The 27,264-nt window shown below is 37.8% G+C and overlaps 1 protein-coding gene across 2 annotated transcripts in view; it reads left to right on the top strand.

Moving 5' to 3' along the window:
* Window positions 1-27,264, top strand: part of PRIM2 (DNA primase subunit 2) — a 136,696-nt gene that overhangs the window by 92,361 nt on the left and 17,071 nt on the right. For both annotated transcript variants that reach the window (XM_049818289.1, XM_049818288.1), the window contains 2 exons: window positions 20,606-20,732; window positions 21,583-21,665. In XM_049818289.1, the coding sequence (XP_049674246.1) occupies window positions 20,606-20,732; window positions 21,583-21,665 (210 nt within the window). The remainder of the gene's footprint in view (window positions 1-20,605; window positions 20,733-21,582; window positions 21,666-27,264) is intronic.

Raw genomic sequence — 27,264 nt, forward strand, 5'->3', positions numbered from 1 at the left:
CTAGTTTTGCACTTCTGTGTTGAAAAATAATTCCTTTGATACTGCAATTTGATGCACTGATATTCTTGTTGCATATACTACTGAAGTGCATCTGAAAATTGTGCAAGAGTTTGTTTTTTTAAAAAAATATTTATTTATTTAATAAATCTCCAAAACTTAAGCATTACTATATTTACAAAATTACCCTGATGACAGAACAGCTTTTTCGTCCTTGTGACCTCTTACTCAGAACAAGACATGGCTCTTTAGCCCCTGTGTTCTAGAACTCTTTCCTGGGGGATGTGGTGGTATTCAGGCTAGTGAAGCCTCTTGTTCTTGACTTAATTTTCCCGATCATCTTACTGCATACGCCTTGTTTTCTGTAGCAGTTGGTCACAAGTGGCAATAACCAGGCTGTGTTCTAGTTGTCAGAGGTTCCTGTCTGAGGTGTGCCTCCTCATCCCTTCCTGCTAGTGAAGGTCCTCATGACAGACGTTTTCCTGGAAGAAGAAAGAGGAGCATTTATTCAGACTTAACCTTGCTCAGAGTCTGTGATTGGTAAAGAAGCAAACCCTTCACAATGAAGCTTTTGAGCTTCAGTTGATTATTAATATATTCTAGATGTTTCTTCCACATGTGATGGTCATGTGTGAAACTGAGGACAGACAACTTGCCAGCCATATACTGCATCAATATGCAAAGGAATAGGTCGCCTACTCTGTTAAGAAGTGGTGAAACTGTGGGAAGAAGATACATCCCAATGAGGTAGTTCAAGTGGCTTGATTTTCCTGGCTCTTCAATTTCTTTTCTAGATGATCTTAGGAGGTCCTTGAATCTGGACTCAGAAGGGGGGCTTTACCTTGATTGCAAAGAGCTGGTGCTGAATGTTTCTACCAGGGCCAACCAGAAATTCCATGAGGGGGAGCTTGACTGGAGACCTCCTGATGTCCTTTCCAGCTTGAATTATCCTGTGATTCTGCATACAGGCCTGAATGCAGGTAGAAGTACATTTTTCTGAGGGCCAGCCACTAGAGGGTGACACGATCATAAGGAATAAACAAATATAGATGTAAACTAGAAGTGCTTATGCTATAATGCTTTGTAGGTCTTTCCAATTATATTATACACCACCCCCCCGCCAACCCGCCCCATGTATTTAAATGAAAATAAAAATAGACACTTGATATCATCTTCAGGGCAGTGCTTTTAAACATGCACAACTATCCCCAATGCAATTCATAGGGCATGGATGATGTGGTGGTTCTTTAAAACAACCTCCACCTCCTTAAATCCCCAGGAGTATTTTCTTTATCAGTCAGTTGGTTACGTTTGGTTTTGGTATTTTACTTTCTTATTTCTTTGAGATTTGGGGGTTGATTTGCAGCTAGATTCTTTTTTTACTTGCCCCCTTTATATTGGGTAATGGTGCCTACTATTTTGGGAACATATTTTGATTCATAAATCAGAAAAGGATCTTTATTCTGTCACATTTTTAATTATAATTCTCTAATTGAATGTCATTTACTACTTTTATTCTTGAATTATTTAAACTTTACATATCTGCAGCCTAGAGTGACAACAAACCACAGTATTTGGCATCTAAAAGATAAAGATATAAATATAATTGAAATTCCTCTATGCAGATTAAAATCTGATATTTTTTTTTAATTGTACATCAGTAGTACTGTAATGCAAATAGATGGCTAAGCTTGAATTTTCCTGAGATGTGTAAAGGCTATTATAGAACTTTAAGAAAATGTTTGCTCTTTTCTAGGATATTAGAAAAATGTAATAAAAGTCCAGCATATATTACCTGTAAAATCTTATCCCCTTGAAATCTGTGGAAGTGGAAGAGTACGTCATGGTAACAAAGTATTAGTGTAGTTAAGCATATTGACCTTGCTTTCATTGGTTATCAGGGGAATAGATAGTCAAGTTCTTGATTAAATTGTATTTTTGTCTTAAACTCATCATAAAATGAAGTAGAATTTTTTTTTCTTCTACCAGTGACTGTAAAAATTAGCTTCAGTAGAACCACTTACTATCTGTATTTCTCTTTCATTATTTGGAAGTTATCATTTCATACTTTAGTTGTAGTGAGATATAACAGGTGAATTTTAAAGATTTTGAGTGAATGATTTTTATTCTGTATTGGCAGAAATGACATTCTTTGCATAACATTATTATATGTTGAATGGCTATGCTTACCTAGTATAGCTGAGCATAAAGGAAGTCAAAATACTGTTATGTTTCGAAATGTTTTGTGTATTCTACAAACAAAATTAGCTCTTGAAGTCACTTTAATAGCAGGCTAAAAGTGATGTAATTGTCAGAAGAAACATGAAAATGCATTTTCATTTACATGACTCATTTTGATTCCCAAACTTACTATTGAATTTACATTAAACCTTTTCTTTAAATGCAAGTTTGAATTAAAAAACCAGTAATATGCAATTGTTATGGGGATTTCAAGACAGTAGGTGGTCCAAGTGCATCCTAGGTATGTAGGCTTGAAGTAAAAGTTAATATTTAATTTTAATTTCAACCCCAAAGGCTAAAGAAAAGGACTTTTAGATTTCAGTATTCCTGAGTTCTTTTGTGTGGTTTTGGTTTGGGGGTTGGTTTTTTTGTTGTTGTTGTTTTATTTGGTTTTGGTATAGTCCTTTGTGGTATTCCTCTGAACAGCCAGGTCTATGAAATCAGAGTATTTGTGCAAAACTGTGAAGTGGCTTGACCAAGATGTCTGTTGTTAGGAGCTGAACAGTCTTTGCCACAGTGATACGCTGAACACCAAATTAACAATGTCAATAGTGTGAACTCCATAATAATGTTACTTTCTAGAAATCAGCTTTATGGCAGTGAATCAATGATCAGGAGATCTACTGCTTTCATATAGCTTCCTTAATGTTTTTTCTGCATATAGATTGAAGCCTGGAGGTTAACAGGCACATTGTTCAAATGGGACATAACTGTTGTTGAAGATGGTATTCATGTGGAGAGAGATGGCTGCTGAGATCTGTTAGCTAGTGTGGTCTTAACTGAAGAGGGTAGTCTGGAGTTTGTTTTATATTTTAATAAACAATACAGAAGAGGTGTTCTGAGTGAATTTGGTTTATAGTCAAAATTTATACAACTAGGCATGAGAATTAAAAGCATGACTTGAAGCCATAAATGTATGGATTGCTGTTGTCATTTCTGAGTCAAGCTGAATTAGTAGAATTTTCTTGTTGGTTGTAGTTGGAAAAACATTTTGTTTTCTTTCCTTTGGCTACAGTAATTTGCTAATAAAAAGCAATGAGGAGTTGGATTCAATAACTGAAAATCCTGAGCACTTAACATTGTGGAAAGCTATTGCGTTTCCCCATTTGGTTCCATATGAATGGTTAGAGCTGAGCCTGAAAACTAGGAATTTCTTGCAAAACCTCTGTGGTCTGGCCACAGACTTTAGTCCAAGGGATCATAATATCTTTCTTTAGCCGAATGGAAATAAGCTTCAATTGTCATTAAAATTGGATTTTTTTTGGCAATAAGTATATCACAGTAAGTATGTTAAGTCTATGCAAGATTCTTGCTATCATATATTATCATTTTTATCTAAAGTTGTGTTTTATAGATGGGAATTTGTCTTCTGTGTCCTTCGTGTCCTGTGCATGTTCATTTACGCTTGCTAGCATTCTGCTCCCTTCTCTCGTGGAGCACTTCAGAATTTTGAAACAGTCAAATGAGTGCTGTTGGCATATTACTGACATACTGGTCTGCATGGTTTGATTTCTTCAGTTTGTTTTGTATACCTATTGACCAAAGCAATAGGAAAGAGATCTGTAATGGATTCTGGAAGTGAGAGGACTGAGAAAGCACGCTCACAGGGGTTGCATTTGATTGTATTCCAAGAAGTATGATGAAACGTGAATACCTTCTTGCAGAGTCCTGTTCAATTCTGCTGAGTCCTAGGAAGGTGCTGGGATAAGATTCCTCCCTGACTCTATTAAATGTAGAGAATATTAGCAATGCCTGTAAACACATAACCCTGGCCCATGGCTAAAGGGAAGTCACTGTCAGTGTTGTCAATGTTACTTCTGTTTAGTGTTGTGGATGCAACCATTTTGGAAAGACTGCAGAAAATTAGCTCATCTAGTTAGAGCTAGAGATAGCTGTTTGCTTCCTGTTTAATTAAGCATCGTGAGATCAAATCAAAATAGTTTAAAGTTGTTTGCATCAGATGATGATTTTTATTAGGACTTATGGTTAAGTAGTAGTATGGAACTGCTGTTGTTAAAATAACATGTCATGTTGTATTTATGGCCATCACTGCATGATATGATTAATAACACAAGTTTTGCAAAGCAGTTGATACTATTTCTACTTTCCTGTAAATAGGAAATCCTGACTGCTGCAAAGAGATTTACCAGTAACATCTATCTACATTGTTCACAATACTCACACAAACGTGTGCAAGTTTGTAGGTATTGCTGCTCTGACTTCTTTATTAAACAAAGAGTATAGATATGTGTTCTGTGACTCTTTCTCTCATAGTCCCTTTTACTACTTTTTCCAGATTAGGCAAGTAAATTAAGCACATCGTAGCTCCAATTGACATGTAAGAAGTCAGATGGTAAGAAATCAGATGTGACTGTAAGATGAGATGTTCTTTGTGATACATAGTAGAAATGTCCTACCACTTACTTCAGCAAAAAAAGGTGAAAGTAATCAGTTTTTCACCATTTATACCCATATGCAATGTTGTCGTGGTTTAACCCCAGCCAGCAACTAAGTACCACGCAGCCGCTCGCTCACTCCCCCCCATCCAGTGGGATGGGGGAGAAAATTGGGAAAAATAAGTAAAACTCGTGGGTTGAGATAAGAACGGTTTAATAGAACAGAAAAGAAGAAACTCATAATGATAACACTAATAAAATGACAACAGCAATAATAAAAGGATTGGAATGTACAAATGATGCACAGGGCAATTGCTCACCACCTGCTGACCAACACCCTGCCAGTCCCCAAGCGGCGATTCCCCGCCCCCACTTCCCAGTTCCTAAACTAGATGGGACGTCCCATGGTATGGAATACACTGTTGGCCAGTTTGGGTCAGGTGCCCTGGCTGTGTCCTGTGCCAACTTCTTGTGCCCTGGCTGGGCATGAGAAGCTGAAAAATCCTTGACTATAGTCTAAACACTACTGAGCACCAACTGAAAACATCAGTGTTATCAACATTCTTCTCATCCTGAACTCAAAACACAGCACTGTGCCAGCTACTAGGAAGACAGTTAACTCAATCCCAGCTGAAACCAGGACAAATGTCTGTAATCATGACTGAAAAGGTACTGTTAACTTACACTTTTATATAACAAATACGTAAATAAATGAATATATATGTGTGCATATGTGTGTGTGTGTATAACCTGCACATGATTTAACTGTATTCAGAAGTTTAAAAAATTGGAGTAAGAATAGTAATACATGGTAAGTGGTGCATAATGTTGTGCTGTTGAATCCAACTAGCTAACTTGGGTGTTATTTAAATTTACAGGTAGAATATTCACCAGTAAAGGGGTCGCCCGCACTCCCCCAAATTAATGATGCTTTTTAGTGTCAATTAATGGAGTTATTGGGATTTCCAAAATTAGTTATGTTCACTTTTTTTTTTTACCCCTAGTGGTAGATGCTGCGTCAATTCCCTGTACCTTTTGGCGGGGGAATAATCTGGAACTGCAGTTGGTACTGTTTTCTTTCAGTGTGCATTAGGGTTTTGTTTTGCCTGCCACATCTGGAGTTCTGAGCACTAGAAGGAATAAAACCAAACCAAACCCATACTTTTTTACCCTTTTACTTGTAAGGTTGTATTTTACTTTAAACCAATATTGCCTGAGCTTTTAAACCTGAGGCTCTTACTGGTTTATCAGTAAAGTTAGGGATACTAAAGAGAAAGTGTCTTTGGGACATAATTGTAGATTTAAGAGAGTGATATAGTTTTAATTATGCCCTGTAGCTGATGTAGATGCATATTAAACTCAATCATGCTTCTGTGTATTTCCTTCTGAAACTTTTTCTCAGGCCTTAAGCTACTAATCAGCTTATCAGTGTATCTTACAGTTACCTAACCTTAATGAATATTGACAAGAATCTGTCTCACTAATTGTCATTTTATATTTTAACTTTTTTTGTAAGACAGTATCTTTCTTACAGAAACTTTGTTTTTAAGAAAAACCCTTAGAATTAAAAAAAAAAAAGTTAATTTTTGTGTAATACATTGAAATCTTAAAGCAATATTTTTTCAATGAAATGGAGCTGGTATAAAGACGTTGTTTTTCACCATATTTTTGTTTCATGGGTGCTATTCAAATAGACCACAACTGGTGATGATGTACTAGAAAACAGAAAATAATTTTAGACTATGATATACTTGGAGGTTATTGTGTGGGCAAATAAATATTCTAGGAATCACAGTAATAAGTGCTATGGTAAAAATGTGTGCTCTTTCACTCCAAACACAATCCCTTTTTCAGTTGCTACCACATTTCTCAATTATGTTCTTTTAAAACTGAAATTCTGCAGTCTTTGCTGTGAAGCCAAAGTTACAGTGGCATTTTCCTATGATTATTCAGTTTAAATTACTTCAATTTGTTCAGCCTTGTTTTTAACCTGTTAAAAATGTATCTGCCCTTAATTCAGATGATGAAAACTGAAAATCAAAAGTAAGTTATACAGGGAAATTCTGGACAGTCTTTCAGCCTGTGGCATGTCTTAGGGACAGAGAAGAGCTCTAGCTACATAATCTCTCTTCTGAGACATTAATTACAGTGCTGGCATAATTTTAGTGATTTTTTTTAACTGTACTAACTGCCATAAAAAGAAATAGGGTCAGTTTTCATACTTGTTACATATTAGGCACTGAAATCTGTATTTAGTTATCTAGTGCATGAACAGGTTAGTGATAAGTTTCTTGCACTGACAAGAATGAAAGCAGTAAGTATCTTTTCTGTACTCAAACTAATTTAGATCAGAATCTGGTATCTTATGACTTGTTTTGTTCCCAGAAGCACACATTTTTTTTTCCATACTGTAGAACGTCTTTAGAATTGTATGTATAAAAATGGATGTTAAAGCCAGACATTTAATTTTTTTGTAGTCTTGAACCGCTCGTCAGACTTGCACTTTATTATCGCTATAGAAAGGCTGTGTACTTGTCAGAAGAGGTTTCTGTCTTATTAGTCATCACAGCAGCAGTAAATAAGTAAGTTCATGATGTTTTAAGAAAAGTAATAGATGGGTTTGTCTATCTGGTTGCCAAATTTCTAAGTTCAGCGATTGTGAAGTATCTGAGCATCACTAAATACAGTCTTTAGCAGGCTCTGTTGAATACCTTCTTAACTATGCAGCTCTCTATAGCTATCTGCTGAAAAACACCTGCTGTATGTTGCCGCACACACCGCCAGTAATGTATTTAAGGTCAGCTATTTACTCCAAGTTCTGAAACAGGGGTTAACTGTGTTTGAGATGCAAATCTATTCATTTGTATGTTTTTATTACATTCCAGGACAAACTGAATGTCATAGCAGGTCTCTTCCAGTTGTGTTCCTGTGCTTTTTGAACAGAAGAGTTTTGATAGAATAGTTTATTAATCTTGATATCATTGTTTGAAAGAGTATTTTAAAATTATTTTATTAAAAGTTAAGATTTCCTGTAATCATATAAACTGACTTCCAAAACAAAACCCAGAATTCTGTATACTTTGCCTTCTCTTTTGATAATGTCCATGTAATTGTCGTAACATCATATAGCTGTCATACTCCATCTGTCTACACTCAGCCAGCAAATTGTGGCTATATTTCATATTCAGTCATCCAGAAAAGCAGTATGCTGTGTCAACTCTGCGCTCTGCTGATATACCACATAGGCACGATGTAAATAAAAATGTATTTTTACTTTCAGAATTAATTTAACATTCTGCCACATGTCTTTGAAATCTGTTGAATCTCATGAATAAAGACAGGACAGCTCTTTTATACATTATTTGTGCTATGCACAATTTATGTTTCAGAAATTTAATATATTGATCTAGGAAAGTTAAATTACTGTGATAGGGCTGAAGTATTTCAACATTATAGAGGTTACTGCTGCTAGAAAGAAGGTTAGGTTCTGATTTTATATTGAAACGTACAATGCTATTTAGCTGTGAAACTGAATTCAGCATAATGTGGTGTGCTCTGAGCTTTTCCTGTTCCCTATGTCCCTTCTTAAGTCCACTCGCACAAGGAGAAAAACAAATGTCCCTGCTGTACATGGGGGAGCAGAAGGGGTCTTTATGGCAAGTTTTGTTGTTTAAATTCCAATTTTTTTTCTTTTTCTAAATCATCTACTTAATGGAGTTGGGTTTGGGGCATGAGGACTGGGGCAATACCAGTGAAACTCTGAGGAATCTTTTTTAAAAAAAATAAATAAAAAAAATATTGTTTTTTTAGATTAATTACAATCATTGGGCTTTTTCTTGTGTTTTGTTACCAAGTTATTTCCCTGTTTTTAGAATCTTACAGCAGGCACTGAAAAGTAGGGTGCATGTTACTACTCCTGAGACAGTTCAGAGCAGTCTGGCAGTAGAGCTTCTTTGTTTTTCCGTTTGCATTCTCCCTGCATTCAAGACATCTTTTAATTAATGGTGAATTAATAAAAGTAAAAAAAAAAAAAAAAAAAATTTAAAGATGGGAAAATAGTTTTGTGTGGTTTAAAACAAGCTTTCTTCTGTTGCTGAATGCAGAAAGACTCTTGTCATACTTGCAGTCTAGAGTTCAAATATGTCTTAATTGCAGTGCACTGTCCATAAGGTAGAGTACAAAAGGGTCTCTATATGTAAGCAGTTCTCCTTATTATGGCAGCAAGGGCTAATATCTGTTTTTCTGCACTTCTCTTTCCTTTGAATATCATCTTAAAATGTGATTTTGTCTTTTATTGTGCTCTTAATAAAGAAAAAAATCTGTTTTTACAGCAGAGTTTTTACAGAGAGAATGCCAGTGTTCTTGAGCCAAACTGTGCTGTTTGGAGAGCTCCAATATGTAGTTTACTCTATTTAAACAGGCTGACAAACATAAAATCTCCACATACGGTTTTGTGTTTTAATGCCTTGTTTTTGTCGTTCTTTTATGACTGCATCAAAAAAGTTAAGCCTATATGTTTCAAGAGTAGACATAAGGAATACTTATCAGTCTGAGGAAACTTATTCATTACTCAGCCTCCTTATAGTTTTATTTTCAGACTTGATTTTTTCCAATGATCAATTTATCCAGATTTTTTTTTTTTAATATGCACTTATACTGGGGATTTGCTGGTATCTTCAGACATTACGTGAGTGGGCATTTAATATCCTTCTGTTCTGACACTGATCCTTGTCCAAGAGGTTTAACTATATCTCAGTAAAAGGCAAGTTTTTTGCCACAGTTGTATCACATGTTGATATCTTTGTCAGTTGGATTGGTTGAAGGCATATTCTCCAGCCCAAGTCACTGGATCTCTGAGTGATGCTGTATCTTCTGCAAATCTGAGGCTTAAGGTAAAATTGAATCTCTTGGACTTTACTGTATCTCATTACAGTCTAGATTAGGTCAGTCATGGATTTCTAGTGAATGAGGAGTACTTTGCCGCTGGACTGTTAAAACCTGATGGTAACAGCAATTTACCACTCAATCTCATATCAATGAAGAAGGCCCGCCTTTGTGTTTTTAACTCACCTTGCTTCTGGCATGCCTTTTGTCATTTAATGCTGAACTTGGCTTCATATGTCATTCTGATCAGTGTATAGATTGAGGAAAACAGTCTATAAAGGATTCCTAATAACATTGCTACACCACAAGGGTGCTTGCAAGAGGATGCGATGATAAATTAAGAAAGTAATTCAACAATATCTAATCAGTCAAGATGGGGAGTGCTTACTCAGGTGAACTCCCTATGCAGGTACGTGGTTTTAAACGGGAAGAACAGTTCTGTGGTTTAAGTAGTCCAAAAGGTGTGCAAAACCTTCCAGTCTCTGCTTCAAAGGTTTAGGGAGTGCTGCATAGTTCAACCAGCTTGGAAAATACAAATAATTCAGTGAGCACATGATGTCTTCCACTGTGTCAGGAGATGATTGCTCTTTGGAAATGATGCATAGACAGAGAACTTCAACTGTTGTGGTGACCTTGCTGAGATCTTCTGACTCTCTGGCAGAGGTACTGAGTAGAACTGGGATATTGGATAGTGAGCCAGACTTCCTTGGATTAATTCCAGTATCCTCTAGAGGTCTTTGAAATTGGGAACACCCTAGCATAGGTGAATTGCAGCCTGTGCCAGCAGCAGTGTTTTTCAAGAGCAGATCAATAAGCACTGTTCCTTTGGACTAATTTCTGGTGCTGTGGTTGAACACGTCTGTTGTTTTGATGCCAAGATTCTTGTTCAAAATGAGGCAGGTCCTGCTAATTTTGATTGGCTGGAATGGCTAAGATAATTTTTCCTCAGACCTTCTCTCATTTGTGTGAAACTCATGTGAGTTTCTCTTTTACTATCCCAGTGACCGGGGAGTCATCATACCCTGCTAAATTTCCAGTTTGTAGTATGGCTGCTTGGATAGCTTTGCTTTCTGGTATGCTTTTTCTCCTTCCTTATAAGAAAAATTATTATTACTAGAATGAAGGAGCCTGCTATGCTAGACTGTTGAGTTAAATGATAACAATTGGACATGGTAACACATTGGACTATTTTCAGTGAAGCAGAAGATATCCCAAATATCTAGGGTATGAGCTGGAGTCAGGATCTCCTCTAAATCTCTTCTGAAGTCCATTTGGCTGCCAGTTTGGCCGATTGCAGTCTGGTCTGCTGAATGCCTGTCTTTTTGTCCATAGCTTTAAGATGCTGTGGCAGACTAGTGAGAATAAACCCTCTGTTGGCATGCAGTCTAAACCTCATGTCCCAGTCCTGCATTTTATTGCTGCTTGGTCTTATAACCGGAGTCCAGCTGGATACATTTCAGGATTCTTCACAAAGTGAAAACATGTCTCCACGCTGACATCAGTCTTCTTTCCTATTTCTTCCCTATACGTTTAGGTTTTTATTGTACATGCTGATCTAGGTTCCAGTATACGCCACAGTGTAATAAATCATGAGCTACATGAGACTGTAAATGTGTTATATGTTCACCGTGCTCAAAATAAAACTATGGAACATCATATGAGAGCACTCTTGTTTAGAGTATTGATAGAGCGTGGATAAGCAGTAGGAATTTAGGTTTTGGACTTTGCAGAGGTCCCTGGCCAGTCTTCATCCATCTTCTCTGAAAATCTGTAATATGTGCTGCAGTAGTATACTTATAAGTATGGATTTCTCCCAATTCTGATACAGACTTACTGAATTTCTTTTCTCCTTGGTATACATATTCTTTGCACTGGGATCCTAAGCTGCTGTTATGATCAATAGAGATCTAGCCTATACAGTCAATAGTGTCTAGAGAATGATTTATTTAATGAGCCTCTAGGTGCCTATGTTAGGGTAAGTTGAATTGCTCCCCACGCTCCTCTGATTACATTGACCTCCATTGACAATAATGGGAGATGTCTGGATTTAGATGTGTGGAGCTGAATCTTATTCCTACAGATGCACACATTTAGTTACTATTCTACTTCTTTTTAACTTTCTTAGTAATTTTTTATTGTACCACATGCCAGATTTCTGTCTCCTTTGCAAGCTGTTAACACTCTTACATCTCTTTCAGTGATAATGCTTTCCGTGCATTCAGTGCTTTGCGGTTGAATGTTTTGGGGACTCTTATTCTTCGCTACTTCTCGTGAAATGAATAGCCTGGCTAATTTACTGCTTACCTTCTGCTGAAAGGTACACTTCCAAGTTACATCAGTTAACTTCCCTGAATATTGAAATGTGAGAAACACTGATTGAAAAACATCAGCAGAACAATCTGAAAGGCATTGGTGTGCTTGTAATCCATGGAGTACCAGAAGTGCAGTGTGGGTTTTTTTCCTAACTGAATGAGGTTTCTTGGTTTAGAAATTGATTATTGAATTTTTTTTTCCCATTTCATATTAAACTTTCTAAGTGAGTGTTTCATGGACTAAATATTTCGTAAAGGATTCAAGATTGTTCTCTGATGTTAGAAAGACTTTTCTTAAGACTTCCTTAAAACTGTAGAGAATGGTCTGCAGAAATCTGTTGAAAAAAGCCCATGTTTACAGTAATCAGGTTTATTGAGTGTTCATTTGTTATTTGAAGGAAAATATCAAAGTATTTTTATAGATACTTAAGAAAAGCATGGTATCTCTTATGGTACTGTCAAATATTGCCATTTTAATTGAGCTGTTTTAATTCTTGTTTAAAATAAGGTTTAATATTTTCTTCTATTTTAAAAAAAGCAACAGAAGTTCTCATCACCTGTTCAGTGTTAATTACCATCTAAAATATTTATTTTCTTGCTATAATTCCCAATTTCATTATAATTCTTGATTATAATTCATAAACATGACTATTTCTTTGTGTAGCTGTTTCATTTGAAGTGACAAGGAATTTACACCTCTATGTTCAGTAACATTCTGAAACTCCAGCATGAAACTTTCAGTATTTTCAATGAGATTATGTATTAATTTGTTAGTGGAATTCTGATATAGGTGAAATTGTCACCCACAAGCTGATTTGTGCCTTAAAACGGCTGTTCTTTCAGATTTTTCTTTTTTTTTGATAGTGTTACTGAAAATTTTGCAGTAAGTTAAGCAAATATTCAGGAAAAATAATGATTCTTGGGAATATCAAAACAGTGATATTCACAGATACATAGCATTTTCATCTTTTTCTAAGTTTGTAATTTTTGGAGATATTACCGATATTAGAGAAAATGACTAGTATAATTAGTAGAGTACTTTATGAAATGACTTAGGCATTATAATCCCATAAATTAGTGCAGTGTAATATGGAAAGGGTTTATTTCTTTCAGATATATCTCTTTTTCTCTAAGAAAAATGCTATGTATAGGTGATACTATGCCAAGAAAGTAGGACATTATGCTAAGGGAATCAGATCATGTTCTGCAGAAATAATCTTTAAACAAAGACTACTGTATAATTCTGTAGTCACAGAGACATTTCAGTTTACTAGAAGTAGAAATTAATCAAGTATTATAACAAACATAGCTTAGTATTTTTTTTCATACTCTTACTGGTGAACACTAAAACGAAGTCACAATTTTACATGCTCTTAATTGTTGTTTAAAGTAGTTTTTAAAGTAGCATTTACCTTTATGATGTCCACAAGCTGTTATACTCACGGAAACTTATAGTGGCTGTCTACAAAAGAGCATTCTTCCTTGTGCCAGTTTCTTGTTTAGAGGCTTCAGTTTGAAAGCAACTCCTTCATTGTTTGCTGCAAACAATCAAATCTGAATTGAAATGTCTCTTCTTTGACCATCTGTTTTGAAATACATCTTCTGTATCTGAATTTTTTCAATATAATGTACGTGAAACATTAACAGACAAAAAAAAGTATTGATAACATAGATACAGAAAGAAATACTGTAGTGTCTTGAAGTAGCTTATAAAATCTTTCATGGATTACCAAGTGTGTGCCTAAGGAAAATCATGTTATAGCAGATGGCTTTAAGATGTGTTGTGCTGATAATTTGATGCAGTGTCTTAAGGCAGAAGACAGCCTGCTATGGTTTATTTTATATTTTTCCTGGTTCAAAGTCTTGGTCCATGTAAATGTGTGGAGAAATAGTGTATGTAAATTGTATATTTAGCTATGTTATATTAAGGCAAGCTTAGACTACTGTAAATAAAGCCTACCTTATCATGTTTTTACATGAATGGTCTGGGGTAGCCCAAAAACTAGTTCATCAGCCACACAGTTTATATTCATGTGGGTAGTACACAAGGAGTTTGACCAAAACTTTGCTGATTTCCTTGTGGTAGATGGAGCCATCTCCAGGGCAAAGTAGTTCTTGCCTCATGTGGTTTGGAAAACCTGAAATTGGAGGGGAAGAGGTTTTTTGTACTTGATGTAAATCAGTCTGTAATGACTGCTACACAATATGTTAGAATTTTCCAGCTCAATTTTAGCTGATGTCTCTGATCTGTATCTTTAAGGTACAAATTGTGCTACAGGTGGAGAATTTAGGATAAATTGAAACTTTTTGTTGTTGGCAGATGGAGAAGCATTTATTTGTGCTCCTCAATGACAGCTGTGTTTGGGAAAAGATAACCTCCAGTTGAGATTATTTTAAGAGTGAGCTTAAAAAAAAAAGTTGCTTGGAAAAAGATATGCCAACTAAGCAGTGTCAACAGTAATGATTTGAGTGACTTCCTAGGAAATGGATGAAAAAGTGAACAAATTATTTCAGAAGGTACACAAGTTTGTGTGATAAATTTATGAATTTGAAGCTGTTATCCATACAAGCTCAACATTTTTAGACAGGAAATTATCCCATGACTGCTTAAAAAAAGGTGTTAAACCATTACTACTTTGAATTTTGCAGAGTTGGAACTAATCTGGTGGTCAGCCAAGAAGCTAGACAAAATTACTGCAGTCATTTTGCTTAGTTGTTAGACTTTAAATAAATAAATCTCTCAGTACCATAAGGAATAGATGTATAAAAAATTGCATGAGTATATGAAAGTAGTTAAACTGAAACATGAAAGTTTTGTGGATGTGTGAACCTGAGCACGCAGGGCTTGGAAGACCTGTCAGCAATTTATTTTCCATCCTAATACACACACTGAATATCAGAATTGATAACAAAATTTATGGAGGACCTAGTTCTATTTCCAGATCTGCATACTAATCTGCAAATACAACTGATAAGGAAAGTAACTCTCACTGATGATGTTACTTTTATTCTGCTGTAGCTGGAAGGCCTTGGGAATGTCATTTGTTATTGTTCTCTTTTGAAAGTGTATTCAGTTGTATCAAATTGTTGTGCAAAGCATTTGACACTGTTCCACACGACATACATGTCTCTAAATTGGAGAGACATGGATTTGATGGATGGACCACTTGGTGGATAAGGAATTGGCTGAATGGTCGGACTCAAAGAGTTGCGGTCAATGGCTCGATGTCCAAGTGGAGAGCAGTGACAAGTGGCGTTTGTCAGGGGTCGGTATTGGGACCAGTGCTGTTTAACAACTTTGTCAGTGACATGAACAGTGGAATCGAGTGCACCCTCAGCAAGTTTGCCGATGACACCAAGCTGTGTGGTGTGGTTGACACGCTGGAGGGAAGGGTTGCCATCCAGAGGGACCTTGACAGGCTTGAGAGATGGCTCCGTGTGAACCTCATGAAGTTCAAGTCCAAGTGCAAGGTCCTGCATATGGATCGGGGCAATCCCAAGCACAAATTCAGGCTGGGCAGAGAATGAATTGAAAGCAGCCCTGCGGAGAAGGACTTGGGAGTGTTGGTTGACAAGAAGCTCAACAGGACCCAGTGATGTGCTTCTGCAGCCCAGAAAGCCAGCCGTATCCTGGGCTGCATTAAAGGAAGCGTGACCAGCAGGTCGAGGGAGGTGATTCTCCCCTTCTACTCTGCTCTCCTGAGACCCCACCTGCAGTACTGCGTTCAGCTCTGGGGCCCCCAACATAAGAAGGATGCAGACCTGTTGGAGCGAGTCCAGAGGAGGGCCATGAAGATGATCAGAGGGCTGGAGCACCTCTCCTGTGTAGACAGACTGAGAGAGCTGGGGTTGTTCAGCCTGGAGAAGAGAAGGCTCTGGAGAAGACCTTATAGCAGCCTGCCTGTACCTAAAAGGAGCCTACAGGAAAGCTGGAGAGGGACATTTTACAAGGGTGTGTAGTGATAGGACAAGGGGTAATGGCTTTAAACTGCAAGAGGGTAGATTTAGAAGAGATGTAAGGAAAAAGTTCTTTACCGTGAGGGTGGTGAGGCACTGGAACAGGTTGCCCAGAGAGGTTATGGCTGCCCCCTCCCTGGCAGTGTTCAAGGCCAGGTTGGATGGGGCTTTGAGCAACCTGGCCTAGCAGGTGTCCTTGTCCATGGCAGGGGGTTGGAACTAAATGGTCTTTAAGGTCCATTCCAACCCAAACCATTCTGTGATTCTGTGATTCTATGAAATTGATAATTATGAGGTACATGACCCATTCTTCCTTCTTTGTTCTTCAAAGGAGAGTGTATACCTGCCAAATGGTCCTTTTGGTGTACATCCTCATTCCATATCCAAAGATCTTGTGTGCATTTTTATGACCAGAGTTTATTGAAAATAACATTTCTTTAAATTCCTGTCTGGAATGTAGTAATCTGGTATTAGGCTATATCAGTTGCAAATTTATGCTTATATATCTTTCTTTTTTTAACGCCTTTTTATTTATACCTTATACCTTAATTTATAACTTGTATGTCTTCTAGAGAAGGCTAGAAGTGTGTGTGTCTTAACTAACAGTTATAAGGCAAATTAATCTGCATTAGTCTGATACTCACGTGAATGTACCACATAAAAGCAAAATGTAAGTTCCTTGGTACAGTATGCTCATCTATGCCCAGGGAACTTTCCCTTAGCCTCCTTGATTCTGGCTTTGGACTAGTGGTTTAGTCCCTCTGATCAGTGCTAAGAGCTTAGTTTCTTACAGGGAGAAGAAGTCTAAGAAAGGCTTGGTGTCACCTGTTCTGGGATCATCATTAGTACATTCAGTACCATATACTGGACATCTTGGTTCATTACAACAAATACTGATGCATAAAAACTCGAAAACTTGTCATCAGCAGTGCTTTTCAGACCAGTTGTCAATGTGCATCCTATAGCCTTGCGTGGAGGAAAGAGAAGTCCTCAAAAAACTTGATATCTTCAGTGATGAAGTTAAAACTCACACTGCTGCTAATCCCAAGATTTGCACATGCCAACCAGCACCTAAGTGATGAATTTTGATAGAGATGTTGTTAAAGGGCTGTCTTTGCCTCAGCTTCTTGGCTTCAGTGTGAAAAAGTTCACGGCTTAAATGAGACATATTTCTTGATCCCTTTCTCCCTCATAGCCCATCCACCCAGCACATAAATTGCAAATGCCTTGCAGTTTTTGGAAAGCTTAGAGAGCTAAATAGAGGAGAAATAACTGAGATAGTTGAGATGTGGGCCATACAGTTAAAGAGTTGCAGAGAATCCCTGTTCCAAAGCCTTACCAGCAGTAGTAGGTGATCTAGTAGGTGTAGCTACTCAATAATATAATGATGTTGTTTTAACATTACTGTTTTATAACTCTGTAACATTGTAATTTTGGCAGTAAGTTTCCATTGATATTTAGCACAGACTAGGGCGGGATGTATGTGCATACTCAGTTTTTCTATAGTAATAGAATAAATTTTTGCCTTTGTATTCTTGAGTTTCTTTTGGCTCAATGGAAACTGTCAGGCAGAGAACAAGGTAAATGCACCCACTCATGCAGCATCTTTATTGTTGAGCAAGTTCATATCAGACTTCAATAGAGTCCTCAAAAGTTCTTATAGGGCCATCACCAAAAAAGTGTTTTTCCAAATCACTTAATTCAAGTTTTGACCTATAATGCCATAATGACTTTACAGTACATTGCAGTAGAATATACTGTAATAGTAGTTTTACAGGTTTTAAACTGTTTTTCTGACATAGTTTAAAACCAAGCAATTTATAAGCAGTTAGAATGTCCCTGCAAACACCTACATGCATGATGTGTGCTGCACATAATTTGTTTTATTTTGTTGAAGGAACTGTGAAAATCCTACCACTTTGATTTGGGGGGTTAGAATAAATAGGAGGGGACAGTTCCCTACCTCTCTGCCTTCTCATTTCTGCACATTTCAAACATGTCTAATTATACCTTGATGCTTTTGCTGGCAAAAGGGATTGCTCCTGAGGTGGATTTTTCTTTGTGCCCATCCTAGAGTAACGGTATTAAGAAAGAGCAAGTCTGATCATTGAGTTCATCCCCCAATGTACAGAGAGGGCTGTTCCACAGGATGTGTTTCCTGAAATGAAATGCTACAATTCATGGTTTATTCCCACTGAGGATGAACACACAGCCTGTCGGATATTGGCCCTGCTAGAATCCCGTTTCCTTGATCAGTGGTAAGAAACGCTGAATCACAAGGATGAGAGAGTTCTTAGCGAAGCATGTAACTGCGCGGGTGCTAACTTGCACCACGTAGCTATGTTATTTTCTGCCATCTGTCATTGCAAAAACTCTTGAGATCCAAACAGGATTACAAGAAAGCAGTGAGAAAATACCCAACCTGTCCCAAGGCCATGTTGTGTTAATATGTAGCTGTTGTTTCTATTTACTGCAAGAGCTGCTTCTCTGCATAAAATAATGAGTTAGGTAGTAAAAGTAATTTCTGTGGGCATTAAGGCAAGTGATGTGAAAAGTACAGCTCAAGATTTTAGTATACAGAACTGTTAAAGAGGGGTGTTATTTTTCTGGCAAACTAAGCAATACATCCTGAAGCATACAAGATTTACTTTTCCTGTACAAAAAACTAATTTAATCTAACGTAACTGCTTGCTCAGATATCCTTTGTTAAGCAAATGAAATATGCTTTCATTCATCTTTTGCAAAGAAGGAGGAAAGGTTCTGGAGTTTCTGGGTGGAAGAATAGGTGGCTGTAGGATCACAGACTCCATCTTCAGTTTAACAGGTTCACTCAGAGGCTTGTAATTAAAATATGCACATCTTTGTATTTGATGTTTGCTGTTTTTCCGGAGTAAATGCACATTTGCAGCTCCTGCAAGAGCAACAGCAGGACTCAGCTAAGGGGAGGGTACCTGTTCTCCTGGACCTTCCCAAGTATGTGCATGCACCTATAGCACATCCTCGTACCGTCTTACTCTTCTTTCTAAGGAAGAGTTGGTAAGCCCAGCTGTGTTGCTAGCAAAAATTGTCTTCATTTACTATTCAACCAACCCGTTCTTTTCGCTCCTGAGCAAAACGGTTGGCTTAGATAGGAATATTCTGACATGCTGGATCCTGCCTGTGGCTACGCTGGAAAACACAATGCTGTTTATTTTCTCTCTCTCTTTTCTTTTTTCTCTCCCTTTTAAAAAATCTTTTAAAATAGAATAAAATGACTTTGTCAAATGCACAGTAAGGATTAATTGGTCTACGTTTGTTCAGAGCTTTGGATGTCTTAAACCTTATTTGGAAAGAGTGCTGAATATTACTCTTCTTGATACTTTGACTTGATTATGACCAGCATCTTGATGGAGAAGTTTTTGTTTTTACCCTTTGAATCCAGTCCAATTTAGGATTTTATTCTCAAAGGTTGTGTAAATTTTTATCCACATTTATTATGTATTTGCATATTATGTTATAGATATTTTTCAAAAACATTGAAGTGTTTTATATGAAGAAAAATATACTTATTTTTCTATTTTATTTTAAAGATATTTTAGCAGATCAAGGTATTTCATAGGTATATGAATATTCTGAATTACTATCTGGAAGTCCACAGGCCAAACAGGGGACTACTTTTATCTGTAGAAATGAGAGTATTCTTGAAGTAGCAGTGTTACGGGTTGTATACTTGAATGATTTCTCTCAGTATATTACGTTGTCTTACATTAGTAAAATACCAGAGTAAAAAAATAATTTTCAAGTGGTTTTTGAGAAGAAAACATAAATTCTTATGGGAGTTGTTTATATTCAGACACAGAACTTTACATAAGTTTAATGCTAAAATTTTGAATTGAGCAAGAGCACAGTTGTTCTTTTATGTATTGTCATAGCTTTTTTGAAGAGAAGAGAGACTGAGGCTGTGTAACTGTAAATATGATACTTCATTATTTTATCCTGTTCGGTTTTTTTAGGAGTAGAAGTGTGGTATTTGAAAAATGTTCCTTGATGTCTTATAGTAGCTAATGCAACTTAACGGAATCCATATGTTAAATTAGCTGATTCTACTACAGATTTTATGTCACCTATTGCCACATATAAGATAACATGAACTTATGTCATTGAATGTTCTCCACAGGACTTATCTAAAATGATATATTGATAGTGCTGTACTCAGCTGCCAAGATAAATGTTTGTTTACATCTATATTACATTAGAAGATTTCATTTTATTGGAGGAGTTGGTAGTCTATCAGTAGACAAAAGAGATTTGCTAAAATCTTTATCTTTTGTACAAGCAAGCTATACTCCATTTTAAAGTCTAATGAATTGAACTTCAGTGCTGAAGCAAAGTATAGGTGAAGCATTATGCTTTGGGAGAACATGAATGTGAACCTGAGTAAAGAAATCTTTATTTTTTACCCTGATAAAGCAATCAATTTATGGCCATTTATGAAAGATTTTGAATTACTATGTTTTCTCCATTTACCAACATCATGGGGTTCAAAATTTTGATCTTTAAGTCATCTTATCTTTAAAGCAATTACTGCATGAGCTGAAAAGACCTTAAATCAATGCAGTTACACACTTCTCTCTTGATGTGTTTGTAAAACATGTATATGTGCATATATACAAGTCCAAGTAATATAAAAATCAAAGCTAGCAGCAAGCAACTCGATTTTTGTTTTTCTCAGTTTGAATATGTTTGAAAGATTTATTTTGGTATCCAATATTTCTGTTTGCGGAGCAGATAGAATGACTGGCACAGTATGTAAGAATTTATTCTTTTGTTTTTATTTAGTTTGACAAAGGTTATGCTTACAGCATTCGCCACAGCTATGGGAAAGAAGGAAAGAGAACTGATTATACCCCATACAGCTGCATGAAGATTATCATGTCCAACCCACCAAGTCAAGGGGATTATCATGGTGAGTTACCTTAAAAAAAAAAGAGGAAGTTTAAAAACAGTGGAAACCCTTGGCTAGAGAAGTTGCTCCCTCCTGTAGTCTCTTAAGTTATGTATTTAATTTCAAGGCCACAGTGGTCTTGCACTGTTCTCTTTAGATAGCACTTGATACCTTCTGTTTTTATATATGTTGCGTCATGCAGTGCAAAGAGACTTTAAATGTACAGATGCTTTAAAAAGTGACCAATTAGAGGTGTTTTGAGATACTAATTAAATCGTACAAAAATTCTGAAGCTTGCTAGGGTACTTGAAAACCTCCTGCCTCTGTGTGACTAAACATGGAAAACATGCACTGGCTTCACTGTTGTATTAGTACCAAGTCGTTCATTCAGTTGTCTCTCAAAACTAATTCTGGGACAAAAAAACCTTACTCTTATTTAAGGTAGTGGAACTTTCTAAAGTATTTATAAAGTAATACTTTTACAAAGGACTATGCTCTAAAGACCACTTGGCTCTCATTACTTGTCTTTTCCTGGTTCTTTTCACAGCTATTAAATGTACCAGCGCTATCATTGTTAGTAAGCAACTAACTAAAACTCTTTTCCTGCCAGTGAATGAGAATTTTGGCCTGTTTATGTTGGGGTATTTTATGTAACTCTTGAGCCTGTGGTGCCCTGATAACCACGCAGTGGAGTAACTATTAAAAAAAAAAAAAAAAAAAAAGTAAGCAATTGCATGCATGGGCAATTAACTTTCTTATTAATAAGTTGTTAGACAATTAGGAACAGCTTAGCTGGTCTCTCGAGTGCCTTACTGCACTAACTCCTGGGTAAACAGTCTTGTTTGTGAGCATGCTTGTTTTTTACTGTCAGGGTGCCCATTCCGCCACAGTGATCCTGAGCTATTGAAACAGAAGCTGCAGTCATACAAGATCCCTCCCAGTGGAATAACTCAAGTAAGGCATATTTTGTTTGGTGCTTTCATTAATAAGGCACTGCTTTTCAATTTTACTTTCTATTTTTGTAGGAGTGCTATATGCAATTTGTCAGTATGTATTGTGAAGTATCTCTTCTTATAAAAGGTTTAAACTGGAATCTTGGCTTTCTGGCTCCAGTGCTTCCACTGATGTGTTGGTTATTGTCATCACCTTTTATTGTTTAATATTATGACTTGGTTTATTACTATAGTGGATACAATGCAGAATTTTGTTTTACTTCATTTTACTGCACTGTGATAAAAAACCAATTTAAATGAATCTGGCAATATTTTGGAGAATTGTTATTCTTGCAGTGACTTGTGGAAGACTCTACTGTGTAGTCAGTAGACATAAGTAATTGTTTTCTGTAATAAACTTCTAAAAAACATACACTCTTAATCATCCATTGCGCTAACTTAAAAAAAGCACATGAAATGCCTAGCAAAATTAAGCAAAGATTTTTAGTAGCTTTTTAAAAGGTAACATTAAATTGAAACCCTGCCTTATATAGCAAGAACAATGCAGGAATTGGAACTTTTTGAGGTGTATATATTAGGACTGTGACTCCCATTGCTTGCTCTAGCAAGAGGTTAAGGCTATGAAAGTATGCCATCATTTTCAATAAGAGGAAGATGTATGGATTAGAGTTAAGCTGAGGAGGTTCAGCAAAAAGTGGTATATATTAACTGCCTGAAACTTGCTTTAGATCCGTAAGAAAAACTTGCTTTAAGTTGTTGTCTTTAGTTCACATGGAGTATCACCATTGCTTGTCAGGCTTCAATGGAGTGTTGAACTAGACAGAAAGGAGCATGAAAGTTCCACTTAGTCTCCCTTGGAAGGAATAATTAAGATACAAATTAAAAGAGAATAGTTTTAAAATGTTTATTGTTCACTCATAGTCATTCTTGAAATACCCAGACTTTTTCCTTTTTTCTTTTTTTTTTTTTTTCTTTTCTCCTGGTTCATATAAATAAGCATTTGACTGCCTTCCATATATCTGACAGGCACTAGAGATACTTTCCTTTGGCTTTTTTTCCTTTTTATATGCATCAAAAATTGATGCTGCACTGAGATTTTTATCCTGCTGATCATTGGAAAGATTGGTGAGGATTTACTGTTTTAGCTGCCTTACTATGTGTGGGTAGGATTTAGTAGAGGTTATTTCTTCAGTGAATTTGCACAGTAGGGCAGTATCTTTATATTTAACATAGTTCCTCACTTGATGTGAATTGGGTTTTAGTTTTTTTGTGTGTGTATGTTTGGGGTTTTTTCCCTTGTAAAGTAGGATTGGGATTTACCAGAAGTCCTAAATTTTCTTATCAAAAGTGACTAAGAAAAACTGTCTCCATCAACATTGTCTTTTCCTGGAAACAGATGCTGTCCTGTCCACAAATTTTGTTTAAGTGCAGTTGGGGTCCAGGGCTCTGCAGTGGCCACTCCTAGTGTTAAACCGAAACAAACCCAAAACAAAACACCCTCCACTCTAAAACTACTACTACTACTACTTAAATAAATAAATACAAAAGAAGTTGGCTGTGCTAGGTTTTCAGAAATTGATCTTTTACATCAGTCTTTGAGATACTCAGTAGGAGAAGAGGAAGAGGATTGGTTCACATCTGTCCCCAAGATCTCGTACAGATCTTATTGCTACCACTCCTCATTGCTATATTTAGGTGGTCCAATATCATTTGCATGACTAATAACAGTTCAGGATCCTTCAGTCCAGAGCGTGGCTTTTTAGAGTCTTCTCTGATGCTGGTGATAGTCGCTGAGTATTAGAAATGTTGTTTTTCCTTTAGCTCAGTGAATGGTTGTTAGGGGTGGATGATTTGGCAATCTTTCGAAGCCTCTGATGTAGTTGCTTTTCCCGTAACTGGGCCTCTAGGTTGACATTCACTCAAACCATACTTTTTGAGTCTGTTAGACCTCCTTTTAACTCCAGATCAAATGAGAGCTTCCTTACAACCTGACAGATTCCTATTTTTAATGAATGATTCAGAGCTTGACCTTTCAGTTATGTATTTTAATAAATGGTATGTCTTTCCTGGGGCTCAGGGCCTCTTACACTTGTTCCTTGCTTTGTTCCAAAATTCTTTTGCTGTCTTCAAATGTGACTTCATTTTGTGTCTTCTCTTGCTTTATATGCTCTAGACGAGCAAGTTGTCACAAAGTGAAAAGTTCCCTTCTGTGTTGCCAAAACCAGATCAATGTATGTACCTAGATGCTTTTTCAGTTCTCTCTGCCTGGTTTATGGTAGATAAATGTGTTGTTCCAGACTGAGGGGACCCTCACATGGCCACGTGCACAGGACAGCAAACTCAAAAGGAGCAGGCATTTTACATCAGTTTTCCAGGACCCTGAGCTGTCCGCAATGATTGGAAGTCTCTCACGCTTAATGAAAGATAGTGTACAAAGTAGTTGAATCATCAACAAATGTGTGCCATGGTGTCACAGGTGAGACAGTAAATGACAGTCTGTAGTGGATATGGATACTGGTTTGTTTTTTGAGTGGTTTTTTGTTTGTTTGTTTGTTTGTTTTAAGAATCAAGGCAATTAGAGCTATACCCCTGCTTGATTGTCTCACACGGTCCTACACTTGCTCCCCAACCTGGTAGTGTATTTACTGAGGTCTCAACTTTCCTTCCTAGCAAGGGAATTACTGCTGGTTTGGGAGGATGGGGCAGAAAGTCATGCCAATACCTGCTTTTCTGCTGCTTGCAGTTAACAGTCTCAGGCATTACAGGCTGTGGTCCCAGGGCATTCCCCAGCATTCATCTCCATGCATCTCTGATCTCCAGCATAATCCTCAGCTTCCCAGGATCTTCACCCTCATCTTTCTGGGCTCCCAAGACCCCATTTTTCTTCATCTAAATAGTCTATCTGCAAAAGCTGTGGTCAGGTTCCTAACTGGTAGTTCTGTGTCATGACTCTTTATTAATGGGAAGATCAGAACATGTCACCTTTGTTTAGTCCAGATGCTACCAAAATTTACAACTAGCCTATACCAGTTGCAGCTAGCTAGCAGGTTCATGCTTGACAGCTTGAAAATTCAGTTTTGGGTGTTTTATAAGCCTCTATATGAAATCTGAGCAAAGGTAACTTGAACCAACTCTTGTTTGCTCAACTATTTCCCAGCTTAGTTCTTGATGGGTGACACTGAGGGAGTTATGAGACTCCCTGCAGTGGTAACAGCTGTAAGGTCATGTGAACAGTAGACTTTTGCTTTCCAGGTTAGTAGTAATGCATGCTTCTCTGTGGCTAAGGAGTTGCTTTAAATAATTCAAATGAAAGCTCAAGACTGGCAGTCGCTGTTGAGTGCAAATTACAGCAATCTGGAAATCACATTGAAAGGTAACACACTGGACATTCTGTGGTGGGTTGACCCTGGCTGGAAGCCAGGTGCCCACCAAAGCCGCTCTATCACTCCGCTCCTCAGCTGGACAGGGGAGAGAAAATATAACAAAAGGCTTGTGGGTGAAGATAAGGACAGGGAGAGATCACTCACCAGTTACTGTCATAGGCAAAACAGACTCAACTTGGGGAAATTAATTTAAATTATTGCCAATCAATTCAGAGTAGGGTAATGAGAAATAACACCAAATCTTAAAGCAACTCCCCCCACCCCCCCTACCCCCGCTTCCTGGGCTCAGCTACACTCCTGATTTTCTCTCCCTCCTCCCCCCAGCAGTGCAGGGGGATGGGTGTTGGGGTCAGTTCATCGCATGTTGTCTCTGCCGCTCCTTCCTCCTCAGGGGCAGGACTTCTCACTCTTCCCCTGTTCTAGCGTGGGGTCCCTCACACAGGAGACAGTCCTCCACAAACTTCTCCAACGTGAGTCCTTCCCATGGGCTGCAGTTCTTCACAAACCGCTCCAGTGTGGGTCCCTTCCCCGGGCTGCAGTCCTTCAGGCACAGCCTGCTCCAGCGTGGGTCCCCCGCGGGGTCACAACTCCTGCCAGAAAACCTGCTCCAGCGTGGGCTCCTCTCTCTACGGGGCCACAGGTCCTGCCAGGAGCCTGCTCCAGCACGAGCTTCCCATGGGGTCACAGCCTCCTTTGGGCATCCCCCTGCTCCGGCGTGGGGTCTCCCATGGACCTCCCTGAGCTGCAGGGGGACAGCCTGCCTCACTGTGGTCTTCCTCACGGGCTGTAGGGGAATCTCTGCTCTGGCACCTGGAGCACCTCCTGCCCTCCTGCTGCACTGACCTGGGGGTCTGCAGGGCTCGGGCTCTCACATGTTCTCACTCCTCTCTCTGGCTGCGGTTGCTTTTGTGCAGCAACTTTTCCCCCCTTCTTAACTCTGTTCTCCCAGAGGCACTACCACCGTCACTGATGGGCTTGGCCTTGGCCAGCGGCGGGTCCGTCCTGGAGCCGGCTGGCATTGGCTGTGTCGGACATCGGGGAAGAAGCTTCCAGCAGCTTCTCACAGGAGCCACCCCTGTATCCCCCCTGCTCGCAAAACCTGGCCACGCAAACCCAATATACCTTCTGTTCCTGAATCAATTTATCCTTTCAGCTCTCCATGTATAGCAGGTATTATATCACTACTAAGTTCTCTATCAGCAAAACAAATGCTATAAGATCTGTGAAAGTAATGCACTGAGCAGTGAAACCGAACATATATATAAGTATAGACTTATATATTTAATGGATTGCAAGCAGTGGGGAATGCTGTCTTAGAAGTCACCTTTTATGAATGGGGACTCTAAAATTGAATTGTCCATCTTGGAATCTAAGAAGTGCTAGTATTTCTGTTCTTGGGATGGACAGGTTGTGGGACTGCTGTCAGCTTCCCTAATTGGGAAAGCTGTGCTTTTCCTCTGATGCTTCTCTTCAGCAAGAATGCTCCTGTTGTACAAAAAAATCCAAGACAATTTGATATCAGGCTACTGCACTGTGGAATCCTAGGATTCGATCACTATGCCAAGACCACCTAATTCTAGAATCTGGTCAAGTTTGCTGTCTAAATCCCAATCCTGTTTGAACTACCTCATGTTTGACTTTAAAAAAATAGAGTATTCCTGCTCAAGTCTTAGGGTGTCTTTGATTAACATCAGGAAACATTCTGCTGGCCATAACTTGTGGCCTGGGGTACTGCTTTTTTACTTGGTGCATGTCAAGTTTACTATCCTCCTAATAGGTGATTTTTACCTGTAATTTATAGTAATTTACTGGACTTGAGAAGATATGACTTTCTGAACTGACTTAGCCAATAACTGGCTACATAGAAATCCTTCATCTTCAGACATAAATTTTATTGGGTTTTTTTCCGAAGGTTTAGCTATGGCACTTCCTCTGTGAGAACCCAGTCTCCCAGCAGCATCTCAACTTAGCCATTCACTATTTTGTTGAACTAATGGCACTTGCTTCCTTTTTTGCCTTTCTAGGAATATGACCTTCAGGTGTCAGTAGTTGCAACAGAGCAGTGGAATCTTTTTTTTTTTTTTTTTTTTTTTTTTTTAAATTCACCAATTCTGTCCATTTCAAGATAATTTTAATTCTTAAAATGAACCGTAGTTTTTTGCTTATAGTGGTTTCTAAATTTTAGGAGATCAATCTTTGGTTTTTTTTAGTAATGTA

This window comes from Accipiter gentilis, chromosome 15, assembly GCF_929443795.1.
Source record: "Accipiter gentilis chromosome 15, bAccGen1.1, whole genome shotgun sequence".
Lineage (NCBI taxonomy): Eukaryota > Metazoa > Chordata > Aves > Accipitriformes > Accipitridae > Astur > Astur gentilis.